This window comes from Pterocles gutturalis, unplaced genomic scaffold (genome assembly GCF_000699245.1).
Source record: "Pterocles gutturalis isolate BGI_N339 unplaced genomic scaffold, ASM69924v1 scaffold10828, whole genome shotgun sequence".
In the NCBI taxonomy this organism is placed as follows: domain Eukaryota; kingdom Metazoa; phylum Chordata; class Aves; order Pterocliformes; family Pteroclidae; genus Pterocles; species Pterocles gutturalis.
In genome coordinates this window covers 84,136-100,995 of record NW_010120518.1, presented here as the reverse complement: position 1 = coordinate 100,995, position 16,860 = coordinate 84,136, and the positions used below count along the sequence as shown (strand labels likewise).

The window sequence follows — 16,860 nt, the reverse complement described above, 5'->3', positions numbered from 1 at the left end:
GCCATCCTACCACTCTACTCACTCACAATAAATGAAAGCAGCATAGTTAATTAAATGGCACATCTACACAAAGTGTTAACAGAGCAGGACTCTCCTATCACCTGTGACTTAACTTTTTGGGGAGACTCAGAAATTAAATAAAAACTCAAGCCAAGTGTGATGGCATTCATGGCCTTTGATGGTTATTCTCAATACACAGTTTAACTTATAAGCCTTAATAAGGACTGGAAATTACTTAATATGGACTTAAAAACTTTAGATGTTGAACAAACTAGCACTGAAGTGAAATAGCTGGCCAAAGGATGCCTGATAATAAAAGTAAATTTCTTTTGTTCCCATGTCACAAGGAAGGCCCATGTATAATATTAACTCATTAATCTGCTTACGGTTTTCTGAGAATCATCCTCATATGAGCATCTGGCCCAATCTGAGACAGAAGCAGCATAGTGTCCTGTAGCTCCTCATCACACTCCTTTTTCTCTTCCTCAGTTGGCAAATGGGCATCTTCATGCTCATCATCCAAAAATCGATAAAATAAGTATTTGTCTTGAAAGTAGTATTCCTGATCCACTGAAAACAACATATCAAACACTAAACTCTCCTCATTAAAGTTAACTTTGTAGAAATCTGTATAGCATTGTGTATGTCACAGATACATTAGTTAAGAAGGGAAAATCTACAGAGAAACTGCAAGAGTACGAAACACCTTTACTTCTCGCATATGTCCAAATTATGTAGCTTGAAAGGTACACTTTTAAATTGTGTACTACAAATACGCTTCAAAAGGCTTCTACATATGTGTGTTGTGGGTGTGTATACATACATGTGTGTGCGTGCATGCAGGTGTGTGGCTCTTATTAGAAGGTTTTGTCCTTATTGTTTCAAACCATTTCATTTAAGCAAACAATTCACACTGGGGAAATGGTTACATCATTAATTTCTAAGACGTGTTCTCTAGCATGAACACCTTGCCCTACATTTTTCAGACAGGTCTAAAAGGTGGCAAAAACATCTAAATGCTTTCCAATGTACCAGAAATGCACATCATCAAGATACAATCCCAGGGGCAAGTTCATTGACCTGTGTCACAGTGGAAGAACTTAATGGAAATACTACGAAGAGAAGACTTCTGAAGAGAGGCTATGACACGGGGAGGGCCAAACCCTTGGTCTTCAAAGCAAGTCAGAGTGATATGTTGAGTTGGATACTGTGACACAGCTTGCAACAGCTTGTACCTGGGAGTTCAAGGGAATACTTATCAGGAATTAAAGTTAGATCCCTTAGGGCAAGGAAGCAGTGGAAACAATCTGTCTTCTCAGCGTGGAAATGTCTCATCAGGATATGGGAAGAACAACAGTGGATAAATGGAAGTGTACTGTAATAGAGCTGCTCTTCTGAACTTAATAAAACTGTACATGCAAAGCTTCAAACATGAATATTGCTTCAGAAAGCTACTATTTTGAGGGATATAATATCCTGTTACCAAGTAAATCCTGCCAAATGGAAACTGAAAGTCAATGTAAAATACAGTCAGAAAGCAAACATAAAATCCTACATCTCTGCACTGGAATATTTGGAGTACTGAATTTGGGAACCATTCCAAAACCACTGAAAATCATTCCAAAACTATGGATCTGAGCAAACACAAATGCTGACATTCACTTCCAATTGCTGCAAATCTTTGATGAAGATCAATTTTGTGTATGGTAATACATGTCTTGGTTTTGGCCCGACTGTTATACAGCTTTTGCAATATAAGCATAAGCCAGTGTACTACCAAGTATAATTAAAGTTATCATTATAAATTGTTCATTTACTTTTCAATACTCTCATAAGTTTAAAGGTATACTGATAGCAAGATTCATATAATACTGTCTGTGTGTTGCACTTGCACTTATGAATGAACAGGTTGCTCTGCAGCATTTCTTTTGAGCTCATGATCCCTTTCTTTTTCATGAGAGATCTAGAGAGGCACTGATGTCACACATTGCCCATGCTTCAGTCAAGATGCTGATTTTCTTTATCTTACCATGGTTAAGAACACCTTCTTCCAACAATACTTGCCACATGCCAACAGCCTGGGGTCGTGAATGGACACAAGGACTTTGCTGCATCATCCAGTCGACTAGTTCTGTCCCCACACAGCATTGCCTGAAGGAAAAATAAATAGATAAAAATGAAAAAGGAGCTAGCCAAGAGAGAGATCACACACAGCATCCGCCAAGAACAGTGATATCTTAAACTCTGTATAACCTTAGTCAAATCTACCTACAGAAAACACCAGTTTTTAGAGCATCACCTCAGCAGAACAAATGTTTTGGGAAACGCAAAGTTCAGAGGATCAGAGTGAGCCTATGCCACCTGGTACAAAACCTGTTGTACCAGTGCAACAACCTCCAACTCAGATTTCAAAGGAAACCTTCTCTGTATAGCATGGGATAGCCTCACGCTTTTCAGAATCCTGCATGAAAATAATCATAGAATCATGGAATGGTCTGGGTTGGAAGGGACCTTAAAGATCATCTAGTTCCTACCCCCCTGCCATCTAACACTGTAAAAGCTTTGCCAATGAGAACAGCCTCCACATGAAGAGTGAGCATTATGAGGGTGTTCCTCCATTTGTAAACAAACTCCGGCCACACTATATTTTGTGACACTGTTTTGTAGGTCTACAGTGTTGCTGAGGCTCTCTCGTGCTAGGTGCTGGGCCTCTTGCAGCTCCTGACTGACCCACAGGCAGACAACAGCAAGCCTCAAGTTCTGGAGAACACCCAAAGAGGAGGAAAAAACCAAAACGCCACACAGTCGCTAAGTAAAATTCTTTGTCATAACACTCCCTGGCTCAGCAGAACAGAAGCAAATAAGCAAAGTGATCAGAAACACATCTGATAATAATAGCTAACTATGCTATTAAAGAATCTATAACTGATGTCACACAGATCAGAGAGGAAGCTGGCTAGTCCTTCTAGACAGGCTCTTGTGGCTCCACACTTCAAGCATCACTTTCAGAGACCATGGAAACAGTTAACAACGAAATTGCTGAAATTTTGCTTAAATAGTGCTCTTCCAATTAAAATCCCATTTTGATAACAAAACTTTCCATCACCTGGATCCAATCTATATTTTGGCATTCCATACTTTAAAAACCCAAACATAGAACAGTAAGAGTTTTTCCCAGTTATGTGTAAGATAAAATGTTGCAGCTGTTTGGACCAGCATTGGTCTTCATTTATCATACGTGCTCTTTTGTTCTTCTAGAACAACAAGCAATGTCATATTGTGATATATTCTCAGATCAATTCACAAGGTCCAAATACCATCATATTAAATACATTCTGGACTGAAATATGGAAAATCAATGTACTTATCTGAAAAGTGAATCAGCAACATATTGATTTACTATTTAGAAAAAGACATACTCAGAGATTTTAAACCAATTTTTATTTAAATATACTCTGAATAATGCATTAGGTATTTGATTTAAACATCAGACACTAAAACAAATTGATTGTTTCTTAAGCCAACAGTAAATAGATCCTGACTCCTTGAAGTCAGATTCCTATTCTACAAGTGCCATTGTTATCTTACTTCAGCAAGGCAGTGCTGCCACCAGCAGGAAGATAAGAAAGCCTGGCAATACACTGAAAAAAACTAATTTTAAACAGAGCAGGAAATCTACATAGGGAATGTTTCTCACCAGGTGAATTTTCAGAACTCTATACTGAGCAACAGTGCTGTAATAATCAGTAGAGTAACATAATATATTAACGAACTTTCCTATTATCTCTTACTGATAGATGAAGAGAATAGAATCTACGTTTTAACTTGATATTGCACAGAATATTCCAGCTAACTATGCTATTAACTTTAGAACAGTTTTTGTTTGTGAATGCTCTGTTCACAATCATGGACTCAATTTCCAGTCAAATTACTTCAGAAAAGATTACCAGGCCCATTAAAGACTGCATAACATCCAGACTCAAATAGCATCACAGAATAATTCAGACCTTTTGAGACCTGCAAGTATGGTAAGGCATAAATCACAAATCAAAGGATGGCAGGCATAAAAATTCAGAGACCTCTATACAATCAGCTCACACACCTGTAAGTCTTCAGATGGTATTTACGATCTCTTATCATGTGAGGGGCTCGGGACAGAATTGTATTCCGCAAAATCTTTCCAGCTCTGAGGATCTTTTCTGAAGGAACCTTGGCGATCATGGAGGAAAAAAAGGGACCAAGACACACAGATTTTAAACCTTCCGCAATCTCTGTAGTGCCTTCTGCAAAACAAAACACAAATTCTCTTTTCCCTAAATTAAAAGTCCTTGCACAGATGCTTACTTTTGCAGAGCAATGTGGTATGTATTTTAAGTCTCACATACTTAGCACATCTAACAGAAAACATCACTTCAGCTGATATGCATCACGTTTGGAAATAGGAGTTATTTCCATTTGTCTAGAGGCCTGGCTCTATAGCACACCTATGTCCTATTACCTGTGTAATGGTTTTAGTAGGATGATGTGGGATGTGAGGTTCAGTAAGAGGTGTCTGAAAAATAAAATGAAATTAAATACATTTTTAAAGGTTGAGCAGTAATGAGCAGTAAAGTAAAATAAAGGTTAAAATAAACTGAACAAAGAAGCTGCAAAAACAAAGAATGATGTCTAAGTCCAAGCTCTGCCCAGGAGACATGAGCAGAAAAAGCTCTCTGAAAACATCCTAAGGACAAACATGGCTCTTAGTGCTCAGCAAATTAAAACAGTGACATGATACGTGAAGATGAATAACAAATGCATGTTAAACTTTCTAAAGTACTAATGCAGGGTGCAATGGCCAGCCATCACACCAGATCTGAGGCTATGCGGGCATAGCTAGCTCCTCCACTTGCTGCTCTCCACCCGCAGTGGGCACAAGTGCATTCCTCCACACACCGCTGCCTCTGCCATTCGATCTCCCACCACAGAAACTCTCTCCTCCTTCTTCAGCACTTTTTTCTGTTCAGCTCTCTTCTCCCCTACAGCATAGTACAAGAAACAGGAATGAAGAAAAAGCTCTGCTACCATCTGTCTTTTTAAACTATCATTGGGCCTAGCTGGCAAAGCTTTTCTATCCGCTCTCTGAAATGCAAGAGCACGCAGGACACTCTCAGAGACCTGCGTAAGGACTTTCACACAGGGGCTGGCGAAGGAAAAAGAAAAGATTAAAGCAGATGACTTGGTTCTGCAACGGGAAGAGGGAAAAGGAAGGCTATCAGGGCTCCACAAGAGAGAAGCAGAGAACAGGACAAGAGAACTGGGAAAACAGGCACATAACGACCAGGTGAAAGGAGCAGGGAGACAGGAAGCACATGGCACAACGTGGAGGAAAAAGGAAGGCAGAGGGTTAAAGGACAGTAGAAATGGAGACAAAGGAGAACAAAACCTAACTTCAGCAGCCACCTCAGAATGATGGGAGGCCGTTTTGCTTTGTTGGTATAGGTAGTTAACAGCATGGAACAAATTTATTTCCAGCGTGAAAGGTCAGGAGACACCACATGAGGGCTGAATTTGTCGGTGGCATGGGCTTGCTGACAGGGAAGATCCTGCCAGACACAGAGGTCTCCCACAGGGGCATGACCCTGCGCCTCGGCCCACGGCAGCAGCGGCTCCCTTACACCCGTACGGTGAAGGCAGGACAGCCAGGTCGGAGGTGCAGTGAAACACATGCTGTGTACTGCTGGGTTGAGGGGTATCAGTTTTCTTAAGCTGGGCATCTGTTCATCAGCTCCCACAGGATTTTAATGATGTGACAAAGTCCAAAGTAGCAATCAAATAGTGCTAGGAGCTATGAGTGCACCAGAAGACTACAGGGTAGCTGGGAAGGAGAAAATGAGGGAAGCACATGACAGAAATCAATAAAGATAAGATAATCTTAGTGGAGAGGTTCGTAAATGGAGAACAATGCAAATAGATTTTCATTTGTACTCATACCTTACATTAAGTCTCTGAAAAGGCAAATCAATACAATTAAATGAGGATTCCTGATTTTTCTCATTAATAAGTCAAAAATTTCTCAAGGACTCATTTAAGTTATCAACATTTCTGTCCAACCAGAAGAGCAGTAAAACATCCCTCAGTATTTCTTGGTTTCTGGAACTGTGTGGAGAATGCTTTAAACAGTCAACATTTGCAGTTAAAGCATGCTAAGAATAGCAAGAATCTTTTGAAAGATGTCTCTAATATAAACAAAACTACTGAATAACAGTTTTAAACGGCTGTATAAATAATGAAGTCAGAGAAAACATTCAGGGTATTAATAATTTTTGCTTCCATTTACTTTTAAAAGGATTTCAAGTCCTCATCAAGTTCAATGAGACTGAAGGTAAATATATACCTAAATGGCCAGCTAAATTGTCATTGAAGTAATTATGAAAATTATTTGTAAATTCTACATTCTTCAAAGATTTTTTTTAACTCAATAAAGCACAATATACTCAATTTAGCTTGCAAATTTTCATTCCAACTAGGAATATACTTCAAAGGAGAGATAAAATGCATAAGACATAAAATATAAGACACTTTTACATCAATAGACTAGTGAAAATGAATCATATTTTTGTTCTTTACAGTTTCCATTAAGCTACAACAAAAATGCATAAAAATAATAGTTGAAAAAATTGCAATTGGATGAAGATTTGTCAATGAATCTCCCTTCCTAATCAAAACAGAATATAAGAGAGCATCTAGAAGAAATCTGATTCAACCCAAAAGTACAGAAAAAAAACCAAGGTGAAAGCTAAGGCAGAGCACAAGAATGAGCAGAAAGCAGCAGGAAGGCTTGTTCGCCTACATTTGATCCTGACCAATACAGAAGGATCAGCTGTGAAGACAGAAGGTAACTTGGGTGAAGGTGATCACGAAAAGATCCAGTGACAGAACTTTACAGAAGGAAATAAGAACATCAAAGTAGAAACAATGGACTAGGAAGAAAAATTTCCATAAAACCAGAATATCGATGGCTAAATTCCTGGAGCAGGTCATGGGCGAGCAAGTGTAAGGTAAAAGGAGTTAAAGAGAGCTCGTAGTTACTTAACAAAACAATACTAACAACACATACAATATATCTTAGCACAGAGCTAGAAGTTGTATTAAAGACTCAACTTAGCTAAAGACAGAACACTTCACTAAATACAAGAAGAAAATGTACAGAAAGGATAAAGTAAGGAGTTTACAAAGGGCAGGTATAAAAAATAATTTGAATAATGAAGGACAAAATTAGAAAAGCAAAGGTATAAAATAAGACAGACCTACCAAGAACTGTCATGAGCTACAAAACATATCCCACAAGTACATTACTAGTAAAACAAAGAGAAAGAAAAGTGTTGATCCACTGCTCAACAGAGGGAAATCTATTGACAGATAATCCAAGAAGGCCAGAAGCAGTTGATTCATTTTTTGTATCAGTGTTCATTAGACAGATCAGTGGCAGGCAGATGGCTAATATCCTAAGTGACAGAGTGAAAGGAGTAAAATCTCAGCCTGAAAAAGTAAAAGAATGGATGAGAAAATTTAATGTAAATGAGCTGTATTCAGATTGGCTGGGTTTGTAGAATTTAGTGCAGGAAATTTTAAGAGCGTGAAGAAACTTAAAGAGGGCTGCAGACATCTCAGAACCATTCAGCAGTCACCTCTGACAATTCTTGGGGACTAGGGAAGGCAGCAGAAGACTGAAAAATGGGAAAAGGAGGAGCTGAAAAATTATAGACATGTCAGTTTAACTTGTCTTCCTAGAAAAAGTCTATTTCTAAGCACCTGGAAAAGAACAGGGAGATGAGTCACACGTCATGCATATTAAACAAGAACAAATCATGCCACACTGATCTAATTTCTTTCCATGACCAGGTAGCAACACAGATAGATTGGGGAAGAAACAGTAGTTTTTCAACCCTTTACTTTAGTAAGACTTTGGTACTGCCTCATATGATAATCTCTTTTGCAAAGGGCAGATTAAATTCTTACAAAATAGGTGCAAAGCCAGTTGGAAAAGTAAATTTTGAATGCAATTACCAGAGAAGCACTGTCCAACTGGCAGTCATATCAGAGGTTTGCTCTGAGCAGCGTTTTCAAGAATATATCACATCTGATACTATTAAATATTAACACAGGATGAAGTAGAATATACATTGATTGGTTCTGCAGGAGACTTCAGGATGGGAGGGACTGCATTCACACTGTTTAATAAGTTTACAATTTGATAGAGTTTTGATACTGGTCTGAAGAAAATACCACATGTGTCTCAGCGATGGACTAGATGCTTTCCCGAAGTACCTTTTAGCCTCACTGTGTGGCACTGTGAAGTTTTCAAGGACACCTTTACATGTCTAAAATTAGTTCAACCCCAAGGTGGTGCTTAAAGAGATGATCAATAACACAACCCCTAGAACAGCAAGCCCGGACTCAAGAAAGCAAGGCAGTCACTTCCACTGAGGAACAACACCATTGCCATCCAAAAGACGTGCTCAGCAAAGAAACCCCCAAAGTTACACCCTTTCAAAGCTACTGCAGTGAACTCTGGCTGCACTACAAATGGAACCACAGGACTTGGATTGAGTTTGCTAATGAAAGGTAAGTCATGCTTCAAAGGCAGAGAAATGAAACATCAATTAGTTAATACAAGATACAGTGTTCCTGCAACAACTTCTGGTCACAAAAAAAAAAGATTCTGTAAGGGACCATACCTTAGGATAATAGTCACAACTTGGCTGAAGTCCAAGAAATGTTTTGTAAGACTTTACAATCTTGGATCTCCCATTAAGGGATGCTAAGAAAGCACTTAGAAAAAAAGAAGTAGCTCTCCCTATAGAACAGCAGAGAGTGAGCCGAGTGTTTCATTACCTTCTTAACACATTCTGGCATCTCTGAAGAATTAATGTGACTCAAGTACATACATGTTGCACAGAGCTGTATGACTACTTGATGATAACATTTTTCAGGACTTCTGAATAAGGGAAAAATTATGAGGTGAAGAGCTCAAATATCCAAGCCAATTAGAATAGTTTACAAATTATTACCCATCTCCTGGACATAGTAGTGACAAGTGTACCTGCTCTTAGCTTTCCTTCAGCATAAGATAAAGCAACACAGCAGCACCTTCTTGAGCTTTAGCTACTTCATGCCCTTTTCCAACTAGTGCACACACAGTTTACCAGGATCTGCTGATCCCCCCCTGTAGGCGAGAAGGTGCATATGGGTCTGCAGGGCAGAGAAGGGAAAGCTGCAGGTGTTGATAGGGGGAAGCAGAAAATGATCATAAGATATTGTGATAAAATGGTTTTCAGCATTAACATTGACAAACTGCATATCTGTACATTTATGAATTCACATTTGGGCCATTCAAACAAACCCTTCATGAAGCCAGTCACAGAACTCCATATCTAAATTGGGGTGAAGCAGAGAAAGCAACAATTTAGGCTCCATTCCTTTGAAGATTCAAATATTTATGCATGAGAGCAATACCATAGATTTAAATAGGACTATTCATGTGTATAATTTTATGCACACATTTAATCTCTGGAGAAATAGGCCTTAGATTACAAACTATAGGGCAAGGGCTGCCTTTATTTCTGTGCTTTTTACATCACTGAGCAAGCCATATGCAAACAAATAAATAAAATAATGAACAACAGTAATAGCAACCTAACATAAAGTCTGTATTTGTCGAGTTATTTGAATCTGATAAATAAAACCTAAGAACATATCTTATAAAAATACATTTTTCTATTTCCCTTGTTAAATGGCTGTAAAGGGACATTTCTTCTGAGCCTTTACATCTGAATGAATGCTTTAGATCGACAGCAATTTGGATCTGCAGAATCAACTGATGGAGGGGACCTAACTTACTACTCTCAAATGTTAACACAGGAAATGTGTATTGCAAAGAACTAAGAAGAAATAAAACAAAAGCCAATGAATCATGTTTTTCCCATGACCTCAGTGTAGCTCATCTCTGAACAGAGAACAAGTTTCTTTATTTGTTGGAGTTAAGCATGGCATGTGATGTTACCACGGTGATCAGATAAACCTGTGCACTACTGTTGAACCCTTTATTTCCAACTGGGGCACTGAAAATAATTGAAAGTGACATCTGTTTTCCTGTTGGCTGGCAGGGGACCCAGAAGAAACAAAGGACAAAAGCCACACAAGTCGAAAGGTGGCAGCAGCAACAGCCACATCACTAAGAAGTCTGTTTGTTTTACATCCTCAGCATTTACTGCTATTGGTGATTTACCCTTCAAATCCCACTGAAATCACTGGGAAGTTCCTCATTGACTCAATGGGTTTTGGGTCAGGCTCAAATAATTTGATTCTCCTAAGTGTATTTCAGAAAGCAGAGCATCTTTAGCTCTTACTGGTTCCACATGACTTCTGATGACTGCCATTTATGACTGGCATGCTTGAATATCCTTGCATACATCTCCTAAAAGTCTATCAGTGCCCCACCTGGTTCACATGGGAGAAAATAAAACATACAAAAAAATTTTCCACAATATTGGTGAAAGTATAGCCAGTCAGTAAGACACAGCTGACAATTAGCAGAAGTCCCCACAGCCCTCCCACACAGCATTTCCCCCTTCTATTCTTACCATTCTTCCTCAAATCCCAACCCAGACCACAGTCATATCTGCAGAGAGACATTACCAGGCTCCTTCAGAAGACGGAAAAAGTGGAAACAGAAATACAATCATCCCTACCCTGCTGGAAACGTTTCAGTCACCTCTTTACTATTTCCCCACAAATGTGCATGGCAGTTGAGAGAATGAACCTGTCCTCCCTAGCACGCTCCACAAGACAGTACCGGCAGCCAAAGAGCAAAACGCCTGCTCACATCTCCTAACTAGAAAAGTTCAAAATTGACATTGACAGACCTCATGCCAGGTCTGTAGGTGATTTAGCAACACTTTACAATTAACAAAGGACAAACTACCCAGAAAGAGCACTTGTTCCTGCTGTTCATCTATGTTTACCAAACAATGCAAGTAGTAAAATGACCTGTAGCCAGTCTAGATAGTCTAAAACTGTATTACCAAAGCATCTTCAAAACCACCCACGCTCACAAAAGACAACCATATAGTTTCTTAAGGAATATCTGTAAACAGCAGAAGTGGGAAGCAAGGCAAGGTATAGACAGAGGAACACAGTCGCAAGGATGTTTGCAAAATTAGGGAACTTCCACAGAAACAGAAATTAACCAAATTTCAAAAATCTTATGAGTTACATATGACTACAGCACCTGTAATGTAAATTCCCATATATTTAACTAACTAAAAACTAGCTAAGCCAAGCAAAATAGACTAGCAGAAATTTTCAGGACCAGTAGTTAAGACAGATTAGGTTTATTCTTTTTTTCTGACTGCATGACTTTGAACAAATCATGTAATCACACTCTGTTTCATTTTCCCCTTTTTGGAGAAAGGAATACTAATAATTTCTACCTTTGTAAAATGCTTTGAATACTGTCCATAAATGGGCTACTATCAAAATACTCAGAGTAAAGATGACTTTTAAAATCTATATTCTTTATATGTAACACAATGTGAAGATCAAGCTGTATTTTAAAATACATTGTAAAATTGCTTTTCTTTAGTAATCTACATGTATTAATAGCATAAACAGGAAAATGTGTCCCTTTAAATTCTCAAATACAATCAATGTAGCAAATTTATTTTAGAAAGTTAAATTGAAATTGCATTATTAACACTTCTACAATGTTTCTTTGACAAACTGTAAATGTCCGTCCTTTTAACACAAAATGATTCAGTCATTATCAAAAATGATACTTCACTGTGAATGTCAAAAGGAAAAAGAATATTGAAACAGACTATGACCAGTGCACAAAACCCCTCAAAACACAGCTAATGATGTCTTATTTTCCTGTCATTTTTCTACTTCCCTGCTACAATGAAACAGCTGCTATAACTACACTGCATGCATTGAATAAAATGTCAGAAAATGCTAACTCTGCTGTAAGCATTCCCGATATCCTGATAGAGGTGTGACTACAGTTGTCATAAGGAATCTCAAGCCAGCATTCTCACAGGTTTCTCTGCTGCTGCATTTTTTTTTTTAACTCACAAAAGAATAAAGCATTTTTCTCATTGTCTCTCATGAGAATTACCGGTTTCTTAGTATCCATGGCTTTAATAGTATGTTACCTGAAATTATTTACTTCTTGAGAAACAAACTATAATGACGAAGATGAAAAAGTACGATAAATAGTAGGCAGCAAGGTTACTGGTTTTTAAGACCTGCCTCTCACCCATGCTATAGGTACACAGCAATTATTCAAAAGGCAAACTGCAGGGAAGTTAAAGATTAATGAGCTTCTGGAGGATTTATTTCACTTGTTTCCAGATACCTTTGCAACTTCTGCACACATCTCCCATTTCCAAGTCTCCCAGGAGGCATGCCTCTAGACAAACAGGACTGGATGGGGTCTCCTATGCTTCCATCCTATCCAGATGCCAGAACTGTCCTCTGAGGACTAGGTGGTGAAATTTTAGATGAGATCGTTCTATGCCAAACATAAGGGTGCCAAAAACCGGATGGAGTGTGAATCAGAGAGTGAAATTGTGAACCTATTAAAATCAATGGTAAAACTCATGACTTTAGTGCAGTCAAAATGCCACCCAAGAGAGGTAAGAGCACCACTGTCTCCTGGGTGACAGTGGTTTTTGTATTGTGTGACCCCAGCTAGTCATTCCACCTCTGAGTGTTTCAACTTCTCCACCTGTAAAATGGGGACAACAATATCTACTCACATCTCTGACAGGTGACAAGAATGAGTAACTGAAAACGCTGCTGAATGCTGCAGCTGAAATCCTGGAAGTCTAGTGTCTACAAATTCATTCTGAGCATTTAATAATTTTCAACACAGAAAGGAAAAGTCATCCAAGTGAAACAGGGCTACAGAGCATTGAAGGTTACCTCCTGAATTCCCTGGGGAGGTCAGCAACAAGTTAAAGCCTCTGGCAAGTGGGGAAAAGAAGTTAGTTTAAACCCATTTTGTGTCTCTTCTGGTGATTCCAGGTTCCTTCTTCTCCAAGCTCAGGACAGTACATTGTGTGAATGTACATGAAATTAAGAGCCATTGAAGGGGTGCCGCATACCTGCCTCAGATTCCAGCTGCCCTATCTACTCGTCATTCTTCTTCCTGTCATCCTTTTCAGAAACAAATTTTTGCTAAAAATGAAACTGAGAAGGAATAATCTAACAATATCCAGTGCAACACCTTGTGTTATCCTACTTCACAGAAGGAGATTTTTAATTATCTATATCAATGTTTTCCATCTACGTAGAAGGTATTTCCTCAAAAAGGTAAATGGTTATTTCTATAGCATATGAAAGTATACCTGAAAGTGAACAGAGGAAAGAAATCCCACAGTGACGGCAGACCAGAACATATTTTTTTAGAAGTATAAACATTCTTCTTTCAGCCAAGTATTTCTTTACTTCAACAGCTTTAACTCTTCTGTCATAAACATAAAAACCATTCAAGCACTTCTGTTTCATTTACATATTTGTGCGTCAGTGGAAAAGACAAGCATTCTGCTCTTGGCAAATATCCCCAAAACAACCTTCTTATCTTCCTTAAAACTTCTATTTCCCATGATGTCTACAAAAAGCCTGTCAAAGTAGAGCGTGCTGATGTGCTGAGCCTGATACCTATCCTGTCTCATCCAAGTCTCTCAGACTGTGCAGTTTATCTATTGGGAGGTTTTCAAAATGGGATTGTAGACTCGCTAGGGTAGTGCCCTTCTTCCTAGTGCTTCTGGGATGCGTTAGCACTGCCACAGCTCTGCTAACCACAATGAACCTTCATGACCAGACAGATCTAACCAAAACAGAAGGGACCTGGTCAGGAGGGACAACATCCATCTTCTGAGGACAACCCATCAACACCACTACCTCCTCCTGCTATACAAGTTTATGACATCCTGCATCATCATCTGATTCAGTAACAGGCAAAGTCCAACTGCACAAATTCAGGGGGGAAATACTGGCTATGAAGGATAAGGGCTTTTCTTTTTCTTTGACAGTAAAATCCAATTGTGGTGTCACACATTTAAATGGCATGAAATTAAAGAACTAAATTAATTCATCAGTTAATTCAGTGCTCTTCAGATACTTCAGTGGCAGTAATTGTATTGATTAAAAACATACACAGGCATTTGGAATCGAAATATTAGATCTGAACATCATGGATTAATATGTCCCATTTTTCACATTAATTCTATAATGCAACAGGAACAATCAGTAAATAAAATACAAACTGAGTTACTATGCATCTGTGTGAACAGTAGGTATTCCCCAAGAAAATAGTAAAAGAATGATACTATCAATTCCTGCCAATCTGAACAAAATATAATTAGCATTGGAAAACAGTAAATATTTCAAATCTGTAAATTTGTTCCTTCCCTCCTCCTAACTTCCTACAGAGCTTGCAGCTGCCTAACTTGCTGCCATTTAAACCAGTCCTGTTCACTTTTGTTCTTATTGTTTTGAATTTCAGTTCATCCTCCTGGATAACTAGCGATCGACAGGTGTTTCTAAACATACCCTGAGCCGTTTCTGTTGCTAAATAAATCCTTATTGCAACTTAAGAAAAAACTGGCTCCACAAATGCCCACAGAACACCGCAATAATTAACCTGCAACTGATACAGAGAGGTGAAATTACTCACCTAACATTTTCCCTCGCTAACCACATCTCTTTCTGTCCCAATTCACCATAGCATGTTTCTGAAAGAGATGACCTCTTTTTACCTCTCTCAGTATGTAGCCCAAGCTGTGTAAATTCTGTGATGTCTGGCTTTTAGGGATATCACAGAACCAGCCCTGTCCTTGTGAAATGGAAAGGGACCTATTGTATGTATTTTGCAATTTTATCCCCTTTCTCCTATTTCTCTTTAATGTTGGCATTAATTTTCACATCATTGCTAAAAATATTGCTTTGTCCAGCCGAAATTCTGTCCCTGCCATCTGTCAACCACTCACCTCCTTTTAAAACATAATCTCAAAATCTTCCTTGGTTTAATTGACTCTTTAGTGACCCTTTGTGGGCTGTATACAGGATAAGGACCATTGCACTATGTAAAGCAAATCACAGTGTGAAAACGTTTGTTGTTCCAGAAAACTTTAATTACTGTAATCCAGACCAGCCTGTCTGGAAATAATGAATGTACATAGAGTATTCCCAGCTCTCTTGTGCTGAAAAGCCTGTCATTTCTGCAATAATGCGGTAATCTTCAGCTTCTCCATGACAGTTGGTCTAGGAGTCTGTCTTGAGGAAAGGAAGATGCATCCTCCCCAGAAGAATTTCTGGTACAGTCAAGTCCAATATTATTGCAGGTTGTCCTGTGTCTGTATTGTCACAAGATCACACACCACTTTCCGGGCAGCAAACCAGTTTCTCTACCCCAAACCTCATAGCAGAAAAGCCAGACAAACCACAAAAGACAGCATTTCAAGAACGCTGACTCTAACACTGAAGAAACTGAACAGACTAAGCAGCATTCAAGAGCTCTAGGCAAGGCAACTTCCTGGTTTTCTTCTACCTCCTCCTCCCTCCAGTTTGGACCAGTATACCAGGAAGATGAGAGAGCCATTTCATCACACAGGCCCAGGGCTGCTGTGGAGCAGTGGCTATACATTTACAGTATAAGGAATGCCAGAAACCTTACTGTTACAGTTTTGTTGACACAGGTTTTTCCAACATTGCCCTGGAATCTGCAGCAGCTAACACGGACACTCAGCACAGTGTGAACTGAATCGGGGAAAACAAAAGGGAGAGGGGGTGTTAGGCTCCTTCACCTTGTGGAGCCCTGTAGTTTAGCCAGTCAAGATGAGGAACCTTTTGCAGCTAGTGACAATAGGGGTTTCTTAGGTTCATTTTCCAGACTCATTCGGAATAGCTGCCAGAACCCAGCAGTTTGCAGACCACAAACTGAAAATCCCTCATCTAGACTGGCTCTGAACACAAGACAACTCAAGAGAAGGGAGGGAGAGGGGAACAAATATTTGCCTGGATCTGCATGTGTGTTATAGCAATAACACAAACACATCATACAAATCTGTATTTAAACACAGGAGACTGAAATAACACAGATTCATTTGTGATTTAGCAGTGAATTGCAAGCTGGCCTGACAAAACAATCCCCTGCCAGTTGTCCCTCTGCTTCCCCTGTGGCTGACGCGGGCTGTCAGAAATGTCAGGTTTGGGGCAGAAGAGAGTCTCAGTCCGTAGCTGGCAGACCTGCTAGTGCTTTCTGCGGAGGTTAGACATTTAAGGCTGCAGACAGCTCACAGCAGCCTCAAACAGGACTGCTGTGGTCCATCCCCTCCTTCAACCCCATACCCAGGCTCTGCTCCGTTGCTTGTGCCAGCCCTGGCCAGGAAGCTAATCTTCATCCAGAGCAGCAGAAAGTGAAGCTCACATAACAGGTTTATGTGTTTCTGACCATTCTGCTCCCTAACCACCAGGGAAGCAGGAGCATCAGGGTGATGGAGGAGAGGGCACACGTAGCTGGATATAGAGAGAAGGGACGTTGGTTGGGGGACATGGGGGAGGACAGGCATCCTACAGTCCCAGTGCAGGTCACTTGGAAGCTGCAGTGGAAGGGCAGCCACAGCCCTGCAGTTCTCCTCAGGCTCAAATGTGCTCTGCTCTGGGAGGTGATGCTCCCACCATCTTCCTATTGCACAGCCACCCTCTCCCACCTCTGCTCCTGGTGTCACTGCTGGCCCTCATGTGGCTCTAAGGTGGGCTGGTCAGAAAATGGGTTCAGGTGAAAAGTAAACATCTGAGCCATAATGAAAAAGG

The 16,860-nt window shown here is 39.6% G+C and overlaps 1 protein-coding gene across 1 annotated transcript in view; it reads right to left on the bottom strand.

The window, feature by feature from the left end:
* Nucleotides 1–16,860, bottom strand: part of RAPGEF4 (Rap guanine nucleotide exchange factor (GEF) 4) — a gene marked incomplete at both ends in the record, with an annotated part of 127,994 nt that overhangs the window by 39,188 nt on the left and 71,946 nt on the right. Inside the window, 4 exons of the mRNA XM_010076937.1 lie at nt 387–570; nt 2,030–2,151; nt 4,103–4,209; nt 4,499–4,552. Coding sequence (XP_010075239.1) covers nt 387–570; nt 2,030–2,151; nt 4,103–4,209; nt 4,499–4,552 — 467 coding nt within the window. The remainder of the gene's footprint in view (nt 1–386; nt 571–2,029; nt 2,152–4,102; nt 4,210–4,498; nt 4,553–16,860) is intronic.